The 19,725-nt window shown below is 45.2% G+C and overlaps 1 protein-coding gene and 1 non-coding gene across 2 annotated transcripts in view; both read left to right on the forward strand.

Moving 5' to 3' along the window:
- Positions 1-19,725, forward strand: part of ACTR8 (actin related protein 8) — a 151,704-nt gene that overhangs the window by 70,105 nt on the left and 61,874 nt on the right. The window contains exons 7-9 of the mRNA XM_078661588.1: positions 256-388; positions 5,962-6,115; positions 11,505-11,600. Of these exons, the coding sequence (XP_078517714.1) occupies positions 256-388; positions 5,962-6,115; positions 11,505-11,600 (383 nt within the window). The remainder of the gene's footprint in view (positions 1-255; positions 389-5,961; positions 6,116-11,504; positions 11,601-19,725) is intronic.
- Positions 3,519-3,591, forward strand: TRNAF-GAA (transfer RNA phenylalanine (anticodon GAA)). The gene has a single exon. It is a non-coding gene; the product is annotated as a tRNA-Phe (tRNA).

The raw sequence follows: 19,725 nt of genomic DNA on the forward strand, positions 1-19,725 counted from the left end.
TTTAGGCTTCTTACTCTTTTTCTGAATTTATAGCTGAACCCTGTCATAGCATCAGAAAGCATCTCAAGCAACAGTTTTTAAAGAATGTCTTTTATGTATGCTTCGGTGTCCAAATAATGACTTTGAAAACTGTAGACACACGAAGCAACATACACAAGTTTGCAAAATGCTATAGAGAATTTGAAATGTAAACTGTCTTAGCTGATCTCTCATGCAAATACATTTCTCACTCTGTTTGTCTTTGTTTGGGGATAGGCATTGTGGTCCATCAAGAGTCTGTTTCCGCAACCTTCGGAAGCGGTCTGGGTAGTGCATGTGTTGTGGATGTCGGAGACCAAAAGACAAATGTGTGCTGCGTGGAGGATGGCATTTCTCATCGTAACACCAGGTAACTTTTTATTTATTTGTATAGTGCTGCTGAATCTTGGACCATGACTACAAGTTAGAACTTCCACAATCATCTAGCTCCACATCCCTTGGCTGAGTCTAAATCGACATTCTAAACCTACATTTAGAGGGGCGTAGAATGGAGGGGCATGGGGTGGAGTAGAGTGTTGCTGAGTGGCATGCCAGGGTATGTTGAAGAGTTGGATGTGGATGAGTGGCGTGTGGAGGAGTGGCAGATTTCACGTGTATTCACTCATCTATTTTGTCGCTACGCTTGAGTAAACAGCCTGTGGAAAATGCTTTGGTGGAAAACATGTTTTGGGACATGCCCCTTTTTAGGTCTCGTATAGAGCAGCGCATACGCTGCCTCTGCGAGGCATCAAGTAATCAGCAATACTACTGAAACTCCACCCATTGCATTTGTCTTTGTTTTGTCACTTGCCATTGGTGGAATCTGGCATTGCTGTTCTTATCTTGCTGATTGTTGGCTTGTGGGCCGATACATGACTTCCTTTTTCTTCCCTTTCTGGAGAAAGCAGCATGGACCAACTACAGTTAACTTACACTGCTGGCTGTTATCTGTTTAATTAGGGACTACTTTTTTCTTTGCTGCTCTCATTTCCGCATCTAGCAGCTTCCTGAAATGACCAGACCCTATTTATTTATTTACAGCCACCTCCTCGCAGCCTTTGTTATACTTGTTTGTCTCTCTCCACCGATAACTCTGTTTATTTATAATTAAGTGATACAGCCCACGTCCAGGCTCGAACCCTGTTCTCCAGCTCCAAAGTCTGCAGCATTACATCTTGGGCCACGTCCTTGGTTCGATTTTCTGCACCCGTTTTGTCAGTTAGTTTCAGATGCTACATTTATTATTTGTAGGCTGCACCGGGTATGGAGTTAAACTGCTTCTTTTCGATCTATCTGTACTCAAAAAGTAAAACCTCATTAGCTAGGACTGGAACAGAAGAGCGGGCGAGGAGATAACAAGATTTTTGGCTATAACTGAGTAATTAGATTTCGCTGCATATTTACTACTTTGGCGCCCTCTGCAGCTAAAACAGCAGAAGCGCCAACCCTGTGCATCTTGTATAAGCTCAGATCAGTATTGGGGTAGGTTCTTTTGGTTTCACAAGGTTCTGTTTACTGTAACACGAGGACTGGTGCAAGAGGGGACAGGGCCAGTGGACAATGACGGAATACCAAAGAGAGGCGAGCTGAAAACATGGCAGACTCACCAAGGAAAGAGCTATAAATGCTACCACCTGATACTTAATCTAATCTTTGTAAATCATGGAGCGCATATCAGTAACTGCTCATTTTTTTATACCGTCTCGCTTTTATCATTGGTTTCTCATACTTTTATTCTGGGATGCGACCCGTCTCAGCCTTCGCCTTCCCCCCTCCTCCCCACCCCCGGAAAAGCGACACCATCTTCAGTCAGGGTATGTGTCTAAACAGGGTAAATTTATGAGCCAGAAAGTTAGCAGTGACAGGTCCTGTACCTCTGTTAACAAGCTAAGCATACGTCTGTAATACCGTGGCGCAAGGAGGCGATACTTCCAGCATTTACAAACATGAAATGAAGGGCACAGTGTAGTGTTTTTTTTTTTTTTTTACATTCTTTGATGTACAATGTATGAAGCGGGGCTCTGGCCTAGCATCACATGCTTCAATGGAAATGGAAATAGAAAACGTCTAATTGTCATTAACATGCTACGGTTACAATAATTTTTAAAAGCCTTTTCCCACTCCAATGCTATTGAATACAAATTGTCAGAGAGCTTGCAATCTACGTTTTCTTTGAATATTCCTTGTTCTTCTTTTCTGCCCCCTCCCACCCCTTTGCACGCCACGCCCTGGGTAAAAGTGAACTTTGGTGCAGTGTTAGCTGCACAACACCGTCTAGATCTCTTCGTGCAGCCTGCATGCTCAGACAACCTGTGGCTGCACACCTCCATCATTTTTTGCCATCCTCCTTCCACTTCGCATTATGAACCCTCCCCCCACCCTCTGATCATTTAGCAACATTAACAAAGAGTGCGTAAAAGGTATAACATGCACAATGATCTTTCTGAATTCTCCCAGTGTATATTTTACCCTTCTGGAAATATTAATTCGTCTTTTCTTAAATTAAGAAACTGATTAAACGTTCTCTTTCCAGTGTACCTTAATACCGTAACAACCAACCTTGTTGCTATAAACGGAGGAGGAAGTTGTAAACAAAAGTATGTTTGTGTGCATTGTGGAGTTGGTGTTGGGTCGAGAGTTTGCTATGTCCGCACCAGCCCGGGGACGTTAAACACTTTTTAACACAATGTATATTTCTGTTTTGCACAAAAACACATAAGAATGGAAAATACAAACACCTCTTCCAAGCGACTAAAAGTGAAAACTTGTTATGTTATGCGCCTTGAACCTAAGAACAGGGGATACAAAACTTTTATTAAAACCCCACTCTGGGAGACAGCAGTGTAAGCCGTGGGGTGCACACGAGTGTGAGACACACTGGGAGGTGTGAGAGCTAGGGTTGTGAGGACACCAGCAGCTGGCCTGACACCCATCAAGATAGTAACTCTCTACAAGTGCCTTCCTAATGAAACCCTTGTTTCTGTAGAGAGTAAAGTTAGAAGGACAGTCTCGGCTCTCCTTCACTCTGATTGGTGCATCCTGAGATGCGGGAATTCTGTGGCACATTAAATGTCCCGTGTATTTTCTTTGCTACAATCATTTGGATGGGCGCGTTTAAAGCGCCTTGGTACTGATTGGCACATTCTGTGGCACAGTCAACCGGCCGGCGGAGTGGGGAGGGGAATCTTTGGTGGCAGAGGTGTTGGTGGCAGAGGTGTATTTCAAACATTTATTCTCTGGTACAGTCATTGTGATGTGTATTTTAGGGGTACAATAATGACCCCTGGCGGCACACTTCGTAGTGCATACTCTGTCGCTGTGGTTGTGATGTGCATATTCTGGGCACAAGGATACCAGCAATAGGAAGAAAGAGGCGCATGTACTCAGCAGTCTGAGAGAGGGGCTGGTGGTAAATGAGACCTGTGAACCAGGAAACTACTCCGTGCACAACACTTCCACGGTCTCTTCACTAGAATCACAACTGTCACACAATAGAAGTGGCCGAAATAGCTCAGTTGGGAGAGCGTTAAACTGAAGATCTAAAGGTCCCTGGTTCGATCCCGGGTTTCGGCAGATAATTTTTGCTGACTTAAAAGTCTTAAGAACTTGAGGAATGGCTTTAAGAACATAGACCTTTTTCTGCTCTTTCTTCAATAACTTTACTCCCCCCTTCTTGTCCTTCATTCATCCCAGATTTAAATTATTTACTGTTCTCACAATTATACCCCCGTCCAGCACAATGCCACTGAATAAGCTGTAAGATTCACCTTATGCTCAGGTGCACTTATTGAATGACAGCCCTGTGCTCAGTCTCTCTCTCTCTCTCTCTCTCTCTCACTCTCTCTCTCTCACTCTCACTCTCTCACTCTCACTCTCTCACTCTCACTCTCTCACTCTCTCACTCTCTCACTCTCTCACTCTCTCACTCTCTCACTCTCTCACTCTCTCACTCTCTCGACTCTCTCGACTCTCTCGACTCTCTCGACTCTCTCTCTCTCGACTCTCTCTCTCTCTCTCGACTCACAGACTGAAGACACAATCACATCCAGTGAATGAGAGCCGTAGACCTTCAAGCACAATCCACTAGGGCACACCAGGAGCCAACCACACTTAGGGGCCTATTATGATTGCGGTTTTTCCGCATCCTCCGGGCCGGCGGAAGCCACCGCCGACCCGGAGGATGCGGAAAAACCGCAGCGGACCCACCGCCACATTAGGATGGCTGGTGGGTCCTGGTTACCGTCCGCTGCTTTTCCGCCGCGGTTGGCTTACAACCGCGGCGGAAACGCTCTAATATGGTGGCGGTGTCTCTCAGACACCGTCCGCCATATTAGGAAGGGCTTTAAAACATGCTTTTCCTCGGCGGGTTTTCCGCCGTGGAAAAGCATGTGTAACTTCACTGCGGGGGCCCGTTGCGGGCCCCCTAGGTGAAGGGGGGGTGGGGGGTGCACATGGGGGGTACCTATGGTACCCCCCTGCATTTGTATGCAGAAATAGGCAGGCACCGCACGGTGCCTGTCGCTTTCTGCATACAAATGCAATGTATGCATTTTTACCATTGCGGCGGATGCAGCTTGAAGCCGCACCCGTCGCAATGGTAAATATAGAGGATGTGACCGCCAGGGTGGCGGTCACATCCTAATTGCACAGGAGGGAACTCCGCAGGCAATGCGGAGGTTCCCTCCTGCTCTATGGTGGCGGACGGACTCAGGTCCGTCCGCCATCATAATCGGCCCCTATATGCAACTTCACCATCGGTCCCCGTCCCTGGGACCTCAGGAAGGCTGGAGGAGGGGGGGTGGGGAGGGTCGCAAGTCCGCCCTCCCCTATACAATTGATTGTGCTACCCGCACCCCCATCCCAGGCCCTGGCTCAACCCGATTACTTTGCTTTGAGAGCACAGGAGCCCGCACTTTCAAAAAATATATATACAGGGACAGACCAAGAAAAAAGCATGCCTCTCCTAAGTGCCTGTGAAGAGATAGCAAGCTGTGTGCCTTTATTTCCCCCTCCAGTGCATTTACCTTTTAGTGTGAGGTTCCAGGACGCCTCCAGTCAGGATATAGAAAACAAGCATTTGCAATGCAATAGGTCTCGCATTTTCGAAAGTTTGAGCTATTGGCATTGTATATGACAAACCTTTTATCTATGTGTTGGATTTGAAAACAGATAAATAAAAGGCATTGTCATTTACAATCCCAATAAGATTACATTCTCGCAAATGTGGGACCTATTGCATTGCAAATGCTTGTTTTCTGTGCACCTCTTAACTAATCACCACAAAAACTTGCATCATCAGACTATGTAGAGCAAGGAATAGGTCTGCAAAGTTTCATGGAGATTCATCAAACTGTGACAAAGTTATTAACAAGGGAAATCTGAGGAATTCCTAACGCTGGAAATCCTAACTATAACTACCCGATGGATGGATGGATGGATGGATGTATATATGTATGTATGTATGTATATATATATATATATATATATATATATATATATATATATATACATATACTGTGTATTATTTTTGCAATGTTGGGTGTGGTGTAGGTCGATGACTCACTAGAGCCAAAGCTTCAAGTGGGTCATTACACACCTCAGCAACGGTGATAAATAACATATTATATTCTTCACATCAACATATATGATTTATGCTGCAGAATGCTTTCATCTGCATTTGTTTGAGCAAAAACTATTTAGCCAAATCCATGAGTAAAACTGTTAATGTGTGCAGTAAGATAAAATCACATTCAAGACACAGGAAAACTAATGTTGGGTAGGTCGTGTCACTGTGTAAAGCACATAAAGTATTTGTTACATGCAGTCTGTGAGGCAGTGAACAGTGTTTTTCGAATGTTCATTTGCATTTTGGTAATAAACTTGCATTTGAAGTTTGCATTGTAGTAAAATGTGTGAAAATGCATTCACATTTCTGTTATGCAGGCTTTGTCTAGCTTATGGTGGTTCTGATGTTACGCGGTGCTTGTACTGGCTTATGCAGAGAGCTGGATTTCCCTACAGAGACTGCCAGCTTGCGAGTAAAATGGATTGCCTCCTCCTGCAGCATCTCAAAGAGACATTTACTCACCTTGATCAAGTAAGAGTCTATTTCTCAGTGCCTTTAACTTGTATCAGCTCTGAACTCATTTTGATAAAGTAAACTAATAACATTACTTGTTATGGTAGTTGATGAAAACATGCAAGTGCTTAATTTGGGTTATTGTTCATTATGGAGGTGATGGAATAAACAAGTGCCCATGCAGCCATCCCAGAGTTCTCTCCCAGAGAGCTCTTCTTACTATCCCCACCTAGATGATGTTTTTATCCAAGCAGAGTTACAAAGGGCGAGGCTTCGATTCATATAGCAAAAACCCTCAAGCAGAGTTACAAAGGGCGAGGCTTCGATTCATATAGCAAAAACCCTCTGTGCTCTATACGATTCATATAGCACAAACCCTCTGTGCTCTATACGATCTTGAATGCTGTGGAACTGCCCAGATCCTGTTAAAACCCTTTAACAGATTTAATTCAGTAGGGAGAATTTGAGCTCCACCCTAGCTAAAGTCATGCTTATCTAGAGAAACTAATGGCTATTAGTCTAAATGTGCACCACTCCAATAATAATCACACTGTATTGACCTAGTACTTTCAGAAGCTTCTGGGGTGGAGAGTGTTGCCGCATGCCAATCTCAACATACAAATCATCAACTCAATTTGGTGCAACAATGGTACCAGTTTCTGGAATACCTATGTCCCTTCTATCTGTTCCATCTACAGCTTACAGTCACCACTGTAGTCCCAAAGTATAAGTAGGGGAGTTCTTCCCCTTTACATTCATTACATTAAAAGGCTTGCTTCCAGTTGTGAAGTTGAGAGTGGGGATGATCTATATGGACAATACTAGAGCACCCTTCTCCATGAGGAAATGATGCAGCGTTGACTCCCAACAGCTGTGCTGGATGTAAATAGATCTTTGCCTTTGTAGCCTTGAATATTCTTGTTAATCTAGTTTGTAGGAGTCAACGACACCAAAGATGTCAGACTGAACAGCAGTCTCCCACTCTGCCCCTTTCATCTTAACAGTAGATGGGAGCAGCTCACCACCTAGACAGGCAGGATTCTCAAATCCCTAGGGGTTAGCCTGGTGTTGGACAGAATGGGAAGCCTACTTGTATCCCTTTACTTCAATTCCTCAGATCCAGAGGATTGCTCAGAAAATCCGGTTTCTGTTTTTCAGTTCTTCTCACCTTCTTCAAAAGGACTTCATCAGCCTATATAAGACTTCCCAGAGAAAACAGTGGAAGAGAAAGTGCTACATCCCTTCTTACCAAATAACACAGGAGCTAGCCTTTACACAGCTTGACCACTCCTCTGAGAACCTGGTGGGTGCTAGGAAATTTCCAGTAGAGGAGCAAACGGCTTTGAGTCTGTCATTGGCCACTAGTGAAACATCAGCCAGCTCACATTCTCTGCGAATAATGCAGTCACTTAGTCGAAACAGATGTCCAGATGGAGAAAAGGAATACTTACCTTGTACCATTATGGGATACTGTAACAGGCCTAATGGTTTTTTTTTTGCTATGCCACCTACCTTATAAACACGAAGTACTTGTTTTCTCAGGTCTTCTGCTCAAGCATTCTCTTTGTAATTTAACTTGGTCCTCTCTGCGCTGGTGCAAAATCTTTTGAGCTGCTGGTATCATGTTTCCTGTGAAATGTGCAGGATTTTTTTCTGGGTGTCTATAATATAGCTATGCATATAAATTCACTCTATGCACTTAGCTCAACAGAACCAAGAAAGTGGGTGCAGGCCCATTTTAGCTCAGCATTTACTGATAAAGGGGAGTCAATCACCGGGTCCGCCACTGACTCTACACAACACAGCAATCCAGCCCAGGAAGGGTGCACCCTCTGGCTCTTCAGCCTGTCTTCTTCAACATCTCTAGGAGCAGCCAAGGCAAAGGGTGGATGAATGCAAGGACATTTTCTGTTTGGGCACGTAAGGGCCTAATGACCTAAAACTTTGCTTTCACTCTCGATATTGCACAGCTCAGAAACACTCCTATTGTGCATCCTTCCCAGCCTGCCGTGATGTAAAACAATCATCTATCATAAATGCACACACTGAAAACTAATGACTTGCTGTAGGAAGCTGCCTCTTTATGTGATGTATCATGAATCTGATATACCGTGTAATGAGTCCAGGGGTTCCATTATGAGTGTTCAGGGGCTTTCTATGCAATCCCGAAGTGCTCTATTAGAGGGTAGTGAGTTCGAGCAGCCTTAGGCTTAACGCAGAGGAGTGCAAGACATTTGCAAATACACACAATGATCAATAAATAACACACGGCGAAAGAAGGAGATCAACACCAATTTATAAAAATAGCAAGTATTATATATGTTTAGACATCAGAGAAAAATCATTTCGGTAAGTTCGTTTGAAAATATAAATTATTTACACTTTAAAAAGGGGACACATGCAATTTTGGAGTTCTGCAATGTTATCCTGTCGAAGGAAGAAAATGTTCTGCAAACAGGTACAGTACAGTGAATTACTCTACCAATCTCCAGAAGTTAAGGTGAGTTTTGGGCAAGGTCCAAGACGGCACCAGCAGTACACCACCAGCGGCATGAGGGTGGCTGGGAGCAGGGTACAAAACAGCGTTGGGAGCCGAATAGGTTTCTATGGAGGTGGGTCATTGGGAAAAGAGGCTGAAGGCACTGGCTGGAATGCCAGTCGGTGTGAACCAATGTGGGTTCAGGTCTTGTGATGCTCTGGGATGTAGGGACAGCTATGGTCCTCTTCTCTACGGCCTGAGGGCGATGGTTGCAGAGGTGTCTTTAGGCATCAGGTTTTCTTGCTGGGAGCAGTCGCAGTCGAGGGAGTCTGTGTGCCGAGGCTGCAGGCGGCGTTGGTGAGAGCACGAGGTGTGAAACCACAATGGTCTTGATCTCTGGAGGACCATGTTGACATTGGTGGCCTACTTCAGCTGGTGCAGTGGTGGCTTCAGGTGTTGCGTTTTGGCGATTCTGGGGGCCTCAGAGTCTCTGCTTGGGAGTTCCTGCAGGCTGCATGAGAACAGGACCACTGTTCATGGGAGGTCTTAGGTCTTTATGGAAGGCAGGCAGTCCTCCCAAATTTCTGGAGTCAACAGCTGCAGGACGAGTCGACTTTGGAGCAGTTTTTGATGAGGGATGCAGACAGGCTGGCAGGGTTGGTACTTTGTATCGCTTTGTTCGCCCTAAGTGTGGCAGGGTATGCTCAGACGTGAGTCCCTCGTTCACTTGGCCACTGGATTCAAGATAGCCTGGCTGATGAGGATTATGAATTCGAAACCGGTCCCAGGATGCTTGTTTCCGGTCGAGGTAAGACATGGCTTGGCAGTTCGGGCTGGACTGTTCCCATGAGGCACAGGGTCAGACTGATTTGCATATAGCCATGTCTGAACTGGGGTGGCTGAGTGAACTAAAGAATGGTGATGGATTTAACCCAGATCAGTTGACTGGGGGTGAGTGTTTGATTTGTTCAAACGTTCCGTCCATCATCCCCTTTTGTATCGCTTTGTTCGCCCTAAGTGTGGCAGGGTATGCTCAGACGTGAGTCCCTTGTTCACTTGGCCACTGGATTCAAGATAGCCTGGCTGATGAGGATTATGAATTCGAAACCGGTCCCAGGATGCTTGTTTCCGGTCGAGGTAAGACATGGCTTGGCAGTTCGGGCTGGACTGTTCCCATGAGGCACAGGGTCAGACTGATTTGCATATAGCCATGTCTGAACTGGGGTGGCTGAGTGAACTAAAGAATGGTGATGGATTAAACCCAGATCAGTTGACTGGGGGTGAGTGTTTGATTTGTTCAAACCCTCCGTCCATCATCCCCTTTTGTATCGCAGGGTTGGTACTAGGTCATCTACTTCTTCTCTCTTCTCTGCTTTTGCGGCTCTTCGGGGTCTTCTCTCTTCTTAGGTTGTCAGGATCTGAGTGCTGCATTTAGGGGAGTGTATGGTAGTAGCCAATGGGCTACTGGCCCTTGAGGTCACTACGCCCCCTATATGACCCCTTCCTGTGCGAAGTGGGCATGACCCTGTCCCAGAATTCCTAAGTATGCCATCACAAAGATGGCTACTTCTGAAAAATCATGTCCACCTCTCAGTATCCCACCTCAGGGGTAGTACTAGCCTGGAGGTGGCCCACCTATCTGACTAGCTAATTTCCCCACCTTCCCAGGTGCCAAGGGGGTCCTGGACAAGGGGAGTGGCTTCCTATTCTGTGAAGGGATCCAGATTCACATTCTAAAGGCGACCGCTCTTTAAAGCTTGCCGGCCCAAGGAGGTTAATCAGCAGGTCATCCTTTGGGAGTAGGTGTTACACCTCCTTCCCGGACAGCCTTTTGTTCGGGTCTCCTAAAAGCAAAAGGCTTTTACTCTAGGAGTGCACCAGAGGCTGGTAGGGGTTATAGGTGCACCTCTAAGGTGCCCTCTGGGTGTATGTATTGGTAAATCCAACATTGGCATCAGTGTGTGGGTTTACCAATGCAAGATGTTTGATGCCAAACATCCCCATTTTCAGTGAACCCATCATGCAGCTGTATAATTCTTTTCCACCAGTGTCCAACACATAGCTTAAGATTGCTTCCCTAGTCACTTGTACCGGCAGTAAAAGGACTGACCAGCACAGGGGCATATCTGCTCATGCAGGTATGCCCTCACATGCAATATTCAGCACCCTGCCTTAGGGCTTTCAGGACTGCTGTAGATGTGACTTACAAATATTACATTCAGCATTAGGGACATTGCATACAGAGATGTGTGACATGATGTGTTTTCACTTTTGTCTGTACTAAGACTCGCAGCCTGCAATGGCAGTCTTGCATGTGCTTGGTGAGGGGTCCGTTAGGGTGGCACCATTTGTGCTGCAGCCCTTAGGGACTCTCTTCAGTACCTCAGGCCCTAGGTGCCAGGATCCCATTTAATAGGGATTTACAGAGGGGGCTAAAGGTTTTGCGGATTGAGGAAACAATTGTACGATTTTGGATAAGAGCTCTGACCCAGGGGACCTGGCTAGCAGACCCCCGGTGCACTTTCAGTCGAAATCACATAATATACCAGGCAAAAAGTGGGGGTGACCATGTCAAAAAGGGTCACTTTCCCACGCCTCACTTGGAAGCCGTCTGATCAACCTCAGCCCCACCCAGTGCAAATACTAATCACACCCACCATTCCTCAAGCTTAAGTTGTATTCAAATAAGAACAAACATATTCACCATTTACAAAGAAGTATATTATTTTACTTGCTTTTTGTCTATATGCTTATGTAATAATGTGCTTTGTGAGTAACCCCTCTTAATTACTAATCTTGTGAGGCAAGTAGTCATTTTAATTAGTATTTGAAATAGAATGAGTCTGCTGGGGGGTATCAGTGGTACATGTTACAAGCTTCCTTAAAATGTTTCTGGACAAATAACACATCACTTTGTGCTAAAATTAGGATAATTCGGGAATGAAGGACCTGGAATTTCAAATTCGGCATCCGGATGCTCCAACATTATTATACCAGTTACGATTAGGAGATGAAAGACTCCAGGTACGTTTTAACACTTGATTGAACTCTTGATGGTTAATATTCACAATTAAAGTTAATGTTTTTTATTTTTTCCTGAACAGTTCTTATGTTTATGAACACTTACACATGAAGGATTCATAATTTTCTCTCTGCGATACAAAATATAATTTTATATTTAAGCAGTGACCAAACTGTCTACCAGTTATCTACAGAATCTTGTTGCACTGCTCATCAAAACCTCTGCACAGATGTTCAGTTTAAAATTAGTTGGTAATTTGGAGAATACCATAGTACATTATCAGAGAACAAATTGTCTCCACACATTGTAGAAAATGGGTATCATAATGTAATATAATTTTCCAAGATTACAATTACCGGGCCATAATATTGAAAGGCACCCCAAAAGTCTCCGAGTGAAGAAACCATAGGCAATGCCAAGGGCCCTCCGTCACATCCTTAGCCTCATAAATTCATTTGTGTTTGTATGAGCCATACTACCTGTCGATGAATGAGTCGCTTGCACAGGGGCACACCTTTAAGCTTCATCCACTGTAGAATGAAGCTGATCAGTGGAACAAACGCAGCTTATCATAGTCACTAGCTCATCCTAAATCGTCTTTGGAGCAGGTGCTGCTGATGAGCTTCAGATTCTTGGAGCTCTTTGCCAAATTTCTTTGTGTCGTGTTCCATTTAGGTCTCAATCAGTGGGGCATGTGCCCTCTCGGTCAGGTGCGAGCCGAAGCAGATTCAGCCTACTCTACTGGCTCTAGATGTAGACCCAGCTTCATTGAGTGCTGGAGTGGGGCGTTCTGTAACTGGCACATTATTTTCTCCCGCAGTCAACGCTGCAAACATTCCTTATAAAGTCCAAGCAATTACTAAGTACTGCCTTCGGAAGTCCAAAGCTTAGAGGAAACCAGTGGCACCAGTGGGAAGCCAGAGCCCATTCACAAGATATTCTGACTTTGAATCCCACTTTTGTAGTCCTGTCAGAGATTATCTTTTAGGCTTTTTTTTCTGATTTCTTCACTGGTGGAAGGTTGAAGTAAAATGAAGTCACAGCCCTGATACCCAAAGGACTTTGGTACCAGCACTGCCATTCTGGTAAATATTGCCTAGTATCTCTGGAACTGCACGAACCAGATAGTACTTTGAGCTTGCTGAATTACAAAGGACTCCCTTATTTGACTTGAATGACATCGTGCAACAAGGCTGGATATTCAAGACTTACTCTTGGAAAGCAGTGTGCAGTTTAATTAATGATGAAAATAAACATAAAACTACCTTCAATAAATGGAATAATTAGCCAGCACACTAATGTAGTAAGTCTATAAGTTTATAAATTCACTAATGTAGTAAAAATTACAAATGTTTCGTACCCAGTACTTGTTTCCTTGTGGGAGATCTACAAAACTAGTTCTTGAGAGGACACCAGGTTTAGGAACACACCACTGCATGTTCCTAGGTATGCCAGTGCACTGTGTCAGGTCTGTAGTTAAAGTCAGCATTTTCTGTGTGAACTTGCAGTCTTTGTTTGTTGTGTGTTTTTTAAAGCGGGTCGGCTGTATCCATGATGGGTCAGTGGGTCAAGAAGTGTTTTCATTCACTTGTGCTTTGTACCCCAAGTTGTGGCAGTGACACCTGTGGTTTTTAGAAACAAATTCCAAAGGGAGATTTAGTTCTCAGGAACATCTTGCACAGTTCTGTGCAAGAAGGGGTTCTGGCTGTACACACTGGGACACTTTCAGCCGAGGACCAACGACTTCAGGTTAGCAGCAGTAGCATGGAAGAAAGTGCAACTTACTCAAAAGTAAGGGTTCATCCTGGAGGCTCATGGGTTCTCTCTCATCCTCTGCAGATGCAGCACCATGACTCTATGAGGAAGCAGTTCTCTCACTTGTGTAACATGGAGAGATGGGCAGCAATGAAAGTAATGTTTCACTTCGTGGCATCAGCTGGGGCAAGTGTGGCAACAGTAGCAAATAGTCTGGTTTCTCTTTCTATAGCCAACAGTTCTTATGGCAGCATCCACAACTGCTGGGCCACCACAGTGTTTTTCAGTGAAAGCAGGCAGTTCTCCACTCAAATGGCATTCTACCTCCTTCTCTTCGGAACCATTAGCAGGCCTTTCTGCCTTAGTCCAGGAGTATAATCCCACCTTTATAAAGAAAGAAAGACAGACAGACTCCTGTCTCTGGTCATGCTATTTCCTTTGTACTGGTGTATATAGCTTGATGAAGTCAAAAAGGTAACTTGTATGTTCGAGGCATGTGAGCTGTAGATCACATGCTTTGCGTACTCCTGCCATCAAGTGTTGGGTCCGGATGTTTGCAAGTTGTTTTCCTTCGGAGAAGGGGTTCCAGTCACAAAATGGGTGACTCCTCCTTTCGGTGATAGTGCGCATGGGCATCGACTCCATTGTTAGATTGTTGTTTACCGCCATCAGGTTCGGACGGGAATTGCTGCGCTTCGGTTCGAAACAGTTTCTCTAGTTCCCCTCGGTGACAATCCACTTACACTTGACGGTATTGTTTTCATACGTGTATTGACTTTTCTCCACGTAGCGTGCAAATACAAAAAACCTCTCTTCGATCAGAAAACTCGTGGAAGGCCGTCTGGCCTACCCGTGTCAGTCCACCTCGCAGTCCATTGATCGGACTCCATTTAAAGTCTGCCATCTGTGCCAGGCGAAGTTCCCGTACACCGACTCACACAAAGTGTGCAACTTGTGCTTATCCTCGGAGCACAACTGACAGGACTGCGACGCAGGAAAGTCTTTCCGTTAGAGGAAAACGCTCCCAGACAGTCGGTCTCAACGTCGCAACATGCAGAGCCAACACAGTGGTTCCATTCCGGAACTTTTCCAGAGAAGATTCCGAACAAGAGACCGGCGATGCACTAGGGGCCGAGGAAGAGCAGGAGGATCCTATATCCATCTCAGAATCTGGCTCCAGTGTGGATGAAGAAATTACGCAAGGTCAGCGTATCGTGAGTACTGAACCTCCCTTGCCCCAAAGTCCAAATAAGAAAAAGTCTCCGGTCCCACCTCTGCCTTCGGGCCATGGTTGGCACTGAGAAAATGTTTCCAACTCCTCGCCTTCCTGCTCGGCACCAAAATACATCTTAAAGCCTTCCGGCTTGGAATCGAGTTGTCCACACTCTGGCACCAAGCCGAAACCTTCGGGTTCAAAGCCAAAACCAGTCTCATGCCTAACTCCTTCGACACCGAAACCGTATTCGTGTCCAAAAAGCTTCGGCACCAAACACACCGACACCGAAAACTTCAGCACCGAAACATTTAGCGACCACCACAGAAGCCCCGTTTTTTCCCCTCACCTTCCAAACCGTACCTAAAACAAAAATAACTTGATATTAATCCAAAAACTGGACATATTGCCACCAAATTGCCACATAAACTCAAATCTGAGTCAAAGGACACTTATCACATTCCTTCAAAAAATAAACCTGTTGGTACTAGCCCTGCTCCTCATCCTCCATCACCTCCTTCCCCACAAACATAGCATTTACTAATTATCCCTACTAATTCGCTAAAACCACAAACACCTGATGACCAGGAAAATGGGGATGGGGGCTATGATCCTTCACCTGCAGAACCCTGAAAGGATAATAATGCGGATTCTCCTACAGATAATGATCCTGACCTCTATTCTACCAAGCCTTCTCCACCAGATGATAATGTAGGCTATATAGAGCTGCTAAGTAAAGCTGCTGAATATCATATTACAATTACATAAGGAATCCCTAGAGGAGGATTTCCATTTTGAAACACCCTAGTAGTTCCCAAAGAACCACCCACACACTCCATATGCTCAAAGGCATGTTTTGACATGTGGACGACATATTTAACGACTCGGTTCGTGCACACATTCTCACCCCCAGGATAGACAAAAAATATCAACCTGCACTATCAGATACAGCTTTCATTAAAGCCAGTTTCCCTTAGACTCTTTACTGGTTTCTACGACCGAAAATAGGCCAATTCACAGACGTCAGGTGATGCTGCACCTCCAGACAGAACTTACTGGCATATTGCTAATACCCATGCCCTTTTATCCAGGTACGATACGGGCCATTGGGACGAAATGGATCAATTGCTCCAATTTCTGCCAGATGAACATAAAACCAAAGCCCAAGACTTAGTGCAAGAGGGGAAGCTCATCTCTAATTCTTCCATTAGGTGTGCACTAGATGCAGCTGACACTGTGGCTAGAGCCGTCAATACCAGTGTGTTACTAAGAAGACCGGCATAGTTAAGGGTTTCGGGTTTTAAACCCAAACTTCAAGCTTCCATTCTTAACTCAACATTCGACAAACAACATGTTCGAGGCATATGAACTGTAGATCATATGCTGTGTATAGATCGCCATCTAGTGTTGGGTCTGGATGTTTGCTCTTTGTTTTTCTTCAAAGAAGTCTTTCCAGCCACAAGGTAGGTGACTTCTTCTTTCGGTGATAGTGCGCATGGGCAAGGACTCCATTGTTAGATTATTTTTTTCTGCCATCGGGTTCGGATGTATATCGTTGCGCTCTGGTTCAACACCATTCATTCGGGTTTCCCTCTGCGCGCAAAATACTCTTTCTGGACAATATTGTTTTCGATCGTGTCTCCCTTTCTATTGTGTATCGGAATTACTTAAAATAATCTTTTAAACGGAAAGTTCATGGAAGGCCTGTGCAACCTGTGTTTGTCCCCCGAACCCAGAGAAGAAGACTGCAACGTGTGCCAGGCTTTCCGCTCCACTTCGCGACATGCAGAGCCAGCACACAAGCTCCATTCCGGAGATCTTCGATCAACATTCAGACGAAGAGGCTGGCGAGGCCATGGGAACAGAGGAGGACCAGGAGCCGGTTGGCGTCTCAGAATTCGAATCCGACCGATCACATGGTCAACTTACCGTGAGTACAGCTCCCCCTCATCCCAAGACACAAGTTCAATTAAAAAAAAGGCTCCAGTCCAACCTGCGCCCTCGGGCCCCGGTCAGCACCAAGTTCACGCTTCTGACGCCCCACCCCCTGGCTCGGCACCTAAGCCTACCAAAAAGCCTGTTGTCTCCGAAAAGAATCCCTCCGAACCAGGTTCGGAGCCCAAACCTTTGGGATTGAAACCCAAGTTGGGCACCGATCCCCACCATTCGGCCCCGAAAAGATTGTCGGGTCTGAAGACATCAACAATTTCGACTCCGGCACCGAAAATTTTGACGCTGAGACAGAGGTGCAGAAAACAACTACAAAGTACAGTTTTGATGCCCCAGTTGAAAAACCGGACCCAAAACAAAAGCTTTTGTATATCCATCCACAGACTGGCCATATCACCACTAAAGTGACTCTGAAAAGAAGGGCTGATTTAGAATAAGATAATGGCATCATAAAGATGAGGACTGTTAGAACTAAACCTTCCCCTCCTCTTCCTCCATCTATTCTTCCTTCATCGCCACCTTCCCCTCAGCTTCAACCAATTTCACTTGGACATTTACCCCCACATACACATGACAACCAGGATAATGGGGATGATAATCAGGATAGGGATTATGATCATCCATTACAAGACCGATGGGATGATTATAACACCAATTCATCCACAGGCAATGATCCCGAACTATACCCTACCAAACCCTCTCCACCAGATGGTAGTGTAGGCTACATTGAGTTACTGAGTAGAGCTGCCAACTATCATGGTGTGCAGCTACATAAGGAGTCATTAGAAGAGGATTTCCTCTTTGAAACTCTCAGTACCACACAGAAGTCATCACATACACTAACCATGCATAAAGGGATGGTCAGGCATGTAGATTACTTTTTAATGACCCAGTCAGGGCTCGTATTCCTACCCCTAGAGTGAACAAGAAGTACAGGCCAGCACCAACAGACCCAGTAAATATAAGAGGACCATTGCCATTAGACTCAATGGTTGTGTCCAATGCAAGAAAAAGAGACAACTTAGACAACAGGAGAGGCTCCACCTTCAAACTTATTGATGTTTCAGGGAAAAGGGTAGCTTCTCAAACAACCAATTTCTGGCGCTTCTCCAACACTTAGGCACTGTTAGCGCAATACGACCGTGCGCACTGGGATGAAATGGACCAACTGATCCAATATTTACTCCCGGAACATAAATCAAAAGTACAAGATCTGCTTCATGAAGGGCAACTTTTTGCTAACAATGAAATAAGATGCTCTCTAGTTGCTGCAGACACTGCTGCTAGAACTATAAACACTAGTGTCCTCTTGAGAAGGCACGCCTGGCTCTGTTTATGCAGACACTGCTGCTAGAACTATAAACACTAGTGTCCTCTTGAGAAGGCACGCCTGGCTCTGTTTATCTGGTTTTAAACCTTAGGTTCAAACCTCCTTTTTAAATACCTCATTCGAAAAGGAACATCTATTTGCCCCTGCAGTAGATTCTTCACTTCAGAGAATGAAGAAAGATACTGAGTTAGCCAAACCAATGGGAGCGCTTCAGTCCACTCAGGGTAGTCCTTTCTTTCGATGCTCCCTTTACCAAGGTGGTTCCAAAAATACCTCATCAGAGGCCACCTCCACCTACAAGGGCAATTACCAACCCTCTCTATCTAAAGGTTATTTCAGGGGAGGTTACAGAGGTAACAACAGTAAGGGCAGGGGCCTGGATTCAAACACTCGCAACTCCCCGCCAACACAAAGCAATGACTTGCCTTCACTCCCCCCCCCCCCCCGACCACTTAAGACCTGCCGGGGGAAGACTGTCAGATTTTCTACCAATTTGGCAATCAATAACAACAGATAATTGGGTACTCCGAATTATCCAATCTGGTTACTGCCTGGAATTTATCAACACACCTCCAAATATTCCACCAAAGCCCCACAAACCATCACTAGACCATCTTTACCTCCTCAAACAGGAGGTTCAGTCTCTATTTCTAAAAGGAGCTAGAGAGCCTGTACCGCCCTAACTTCACGGTTAGAGCATATACTTCTTTTTATTTGCTGATTCCCAAAAAAGACGGTTCTCTCAGACCAATTTTAGATCTCAGAGAACTCAATCGGTACATTCAGTCAAACCATTTCCACATGGTGACACTTCAACCGGTACTTCCTCTACTACCGAAAGGCGACTTTCTATGTACTCTAGATCTAAAAGATGTTTACTTTCATATACCAATTCATCCTACTCATCGCAAATTCCTCAGGTTTGTGGTAGCGGGTTGACACTATCAGTTCAGGGTACTCCCATTCGGTGTCACCAGCTCCCCCAGAGTCTTCACAAAGTGTCTGGCGGTAGTAGCTGCTCACCTAAGGTGACAAAGCATCCACATCTTCCCATACTTAGATGACTGGCTCATCAAAGCCAACACGTACCAACAATGTCTGCAGCACACTTTCAAGACAATTCAGTTACTGCATTAACTAGGGTTCACCATCAATGTGCCAAAGTCACATCTCCAGTCAACCAATTCAAAGGACTACCTAGGCACCACAATAGATACTCACAAAACTCGCTTTTCCGAGCTCAGCCAGAATAAAAAATATTGAGGCTTTAGTTCTCTGCTTTCAACTAAACAATTGGATTCCAGCTCAAACTTACTTGCAGCTACTGGGAATTATGTAATCCTGCATCATGATCGTTCCCCATACCAGACTGCACATGCCTCCGCTTCAAGAATGCTTAGCCTATCAGTGGAACCAGTCACAAGGTCGATTAACCGATCTAGTGTTGGTAAGTGGCCGTAATCATCACTCTCTGCAGTGGTGGAACACAAAAAATGTGTCAAAAGGACGTTCATTCATAGACCTGGTTCCACAGATAGTACTGATGGCGGACGCGTCCCTCACTGGCTGAGGAGCTCATCTACAACAGATGTTGGCTTGAGGAGCCAACACCAAAGTTGCTCCACGTCAATCACCTAGAGCTACTTCCAATATTCCTAGCACTCGAGGAGTTTCAAACTCGCCTAGAAGGCAAAGCTGTCCTAATTTGTACAGACAACATGACAGCCGTGTAGTACATACAAAAAAGGTGGGGGGGACATACTCTATCCAACTGTCCCACTTGGCCCAAGACATCTGGAGGTGGGCCATTCAGCACAAACGTTATCTCTTAGCGGAACATCTCCCAGGAGTCAGCAACCAGATTGCAGATCTCCTCAGC

The sequence above is a fragment of the Lissotriton helveticus genome, chromosome 9 (assembly GCF_964261635.1).
Source record: "Lissotriton helveticus chromosome 9, aLisHel1.1, whole genome shotgun sequence".
Classification (NCBI taxonomy): domain Eukaryota; kingdom Metazoa; phylum Chordata; class Amphibia; order Caudata; family Salamandridae; genus Lissotriton; species Lissotriton helveticus.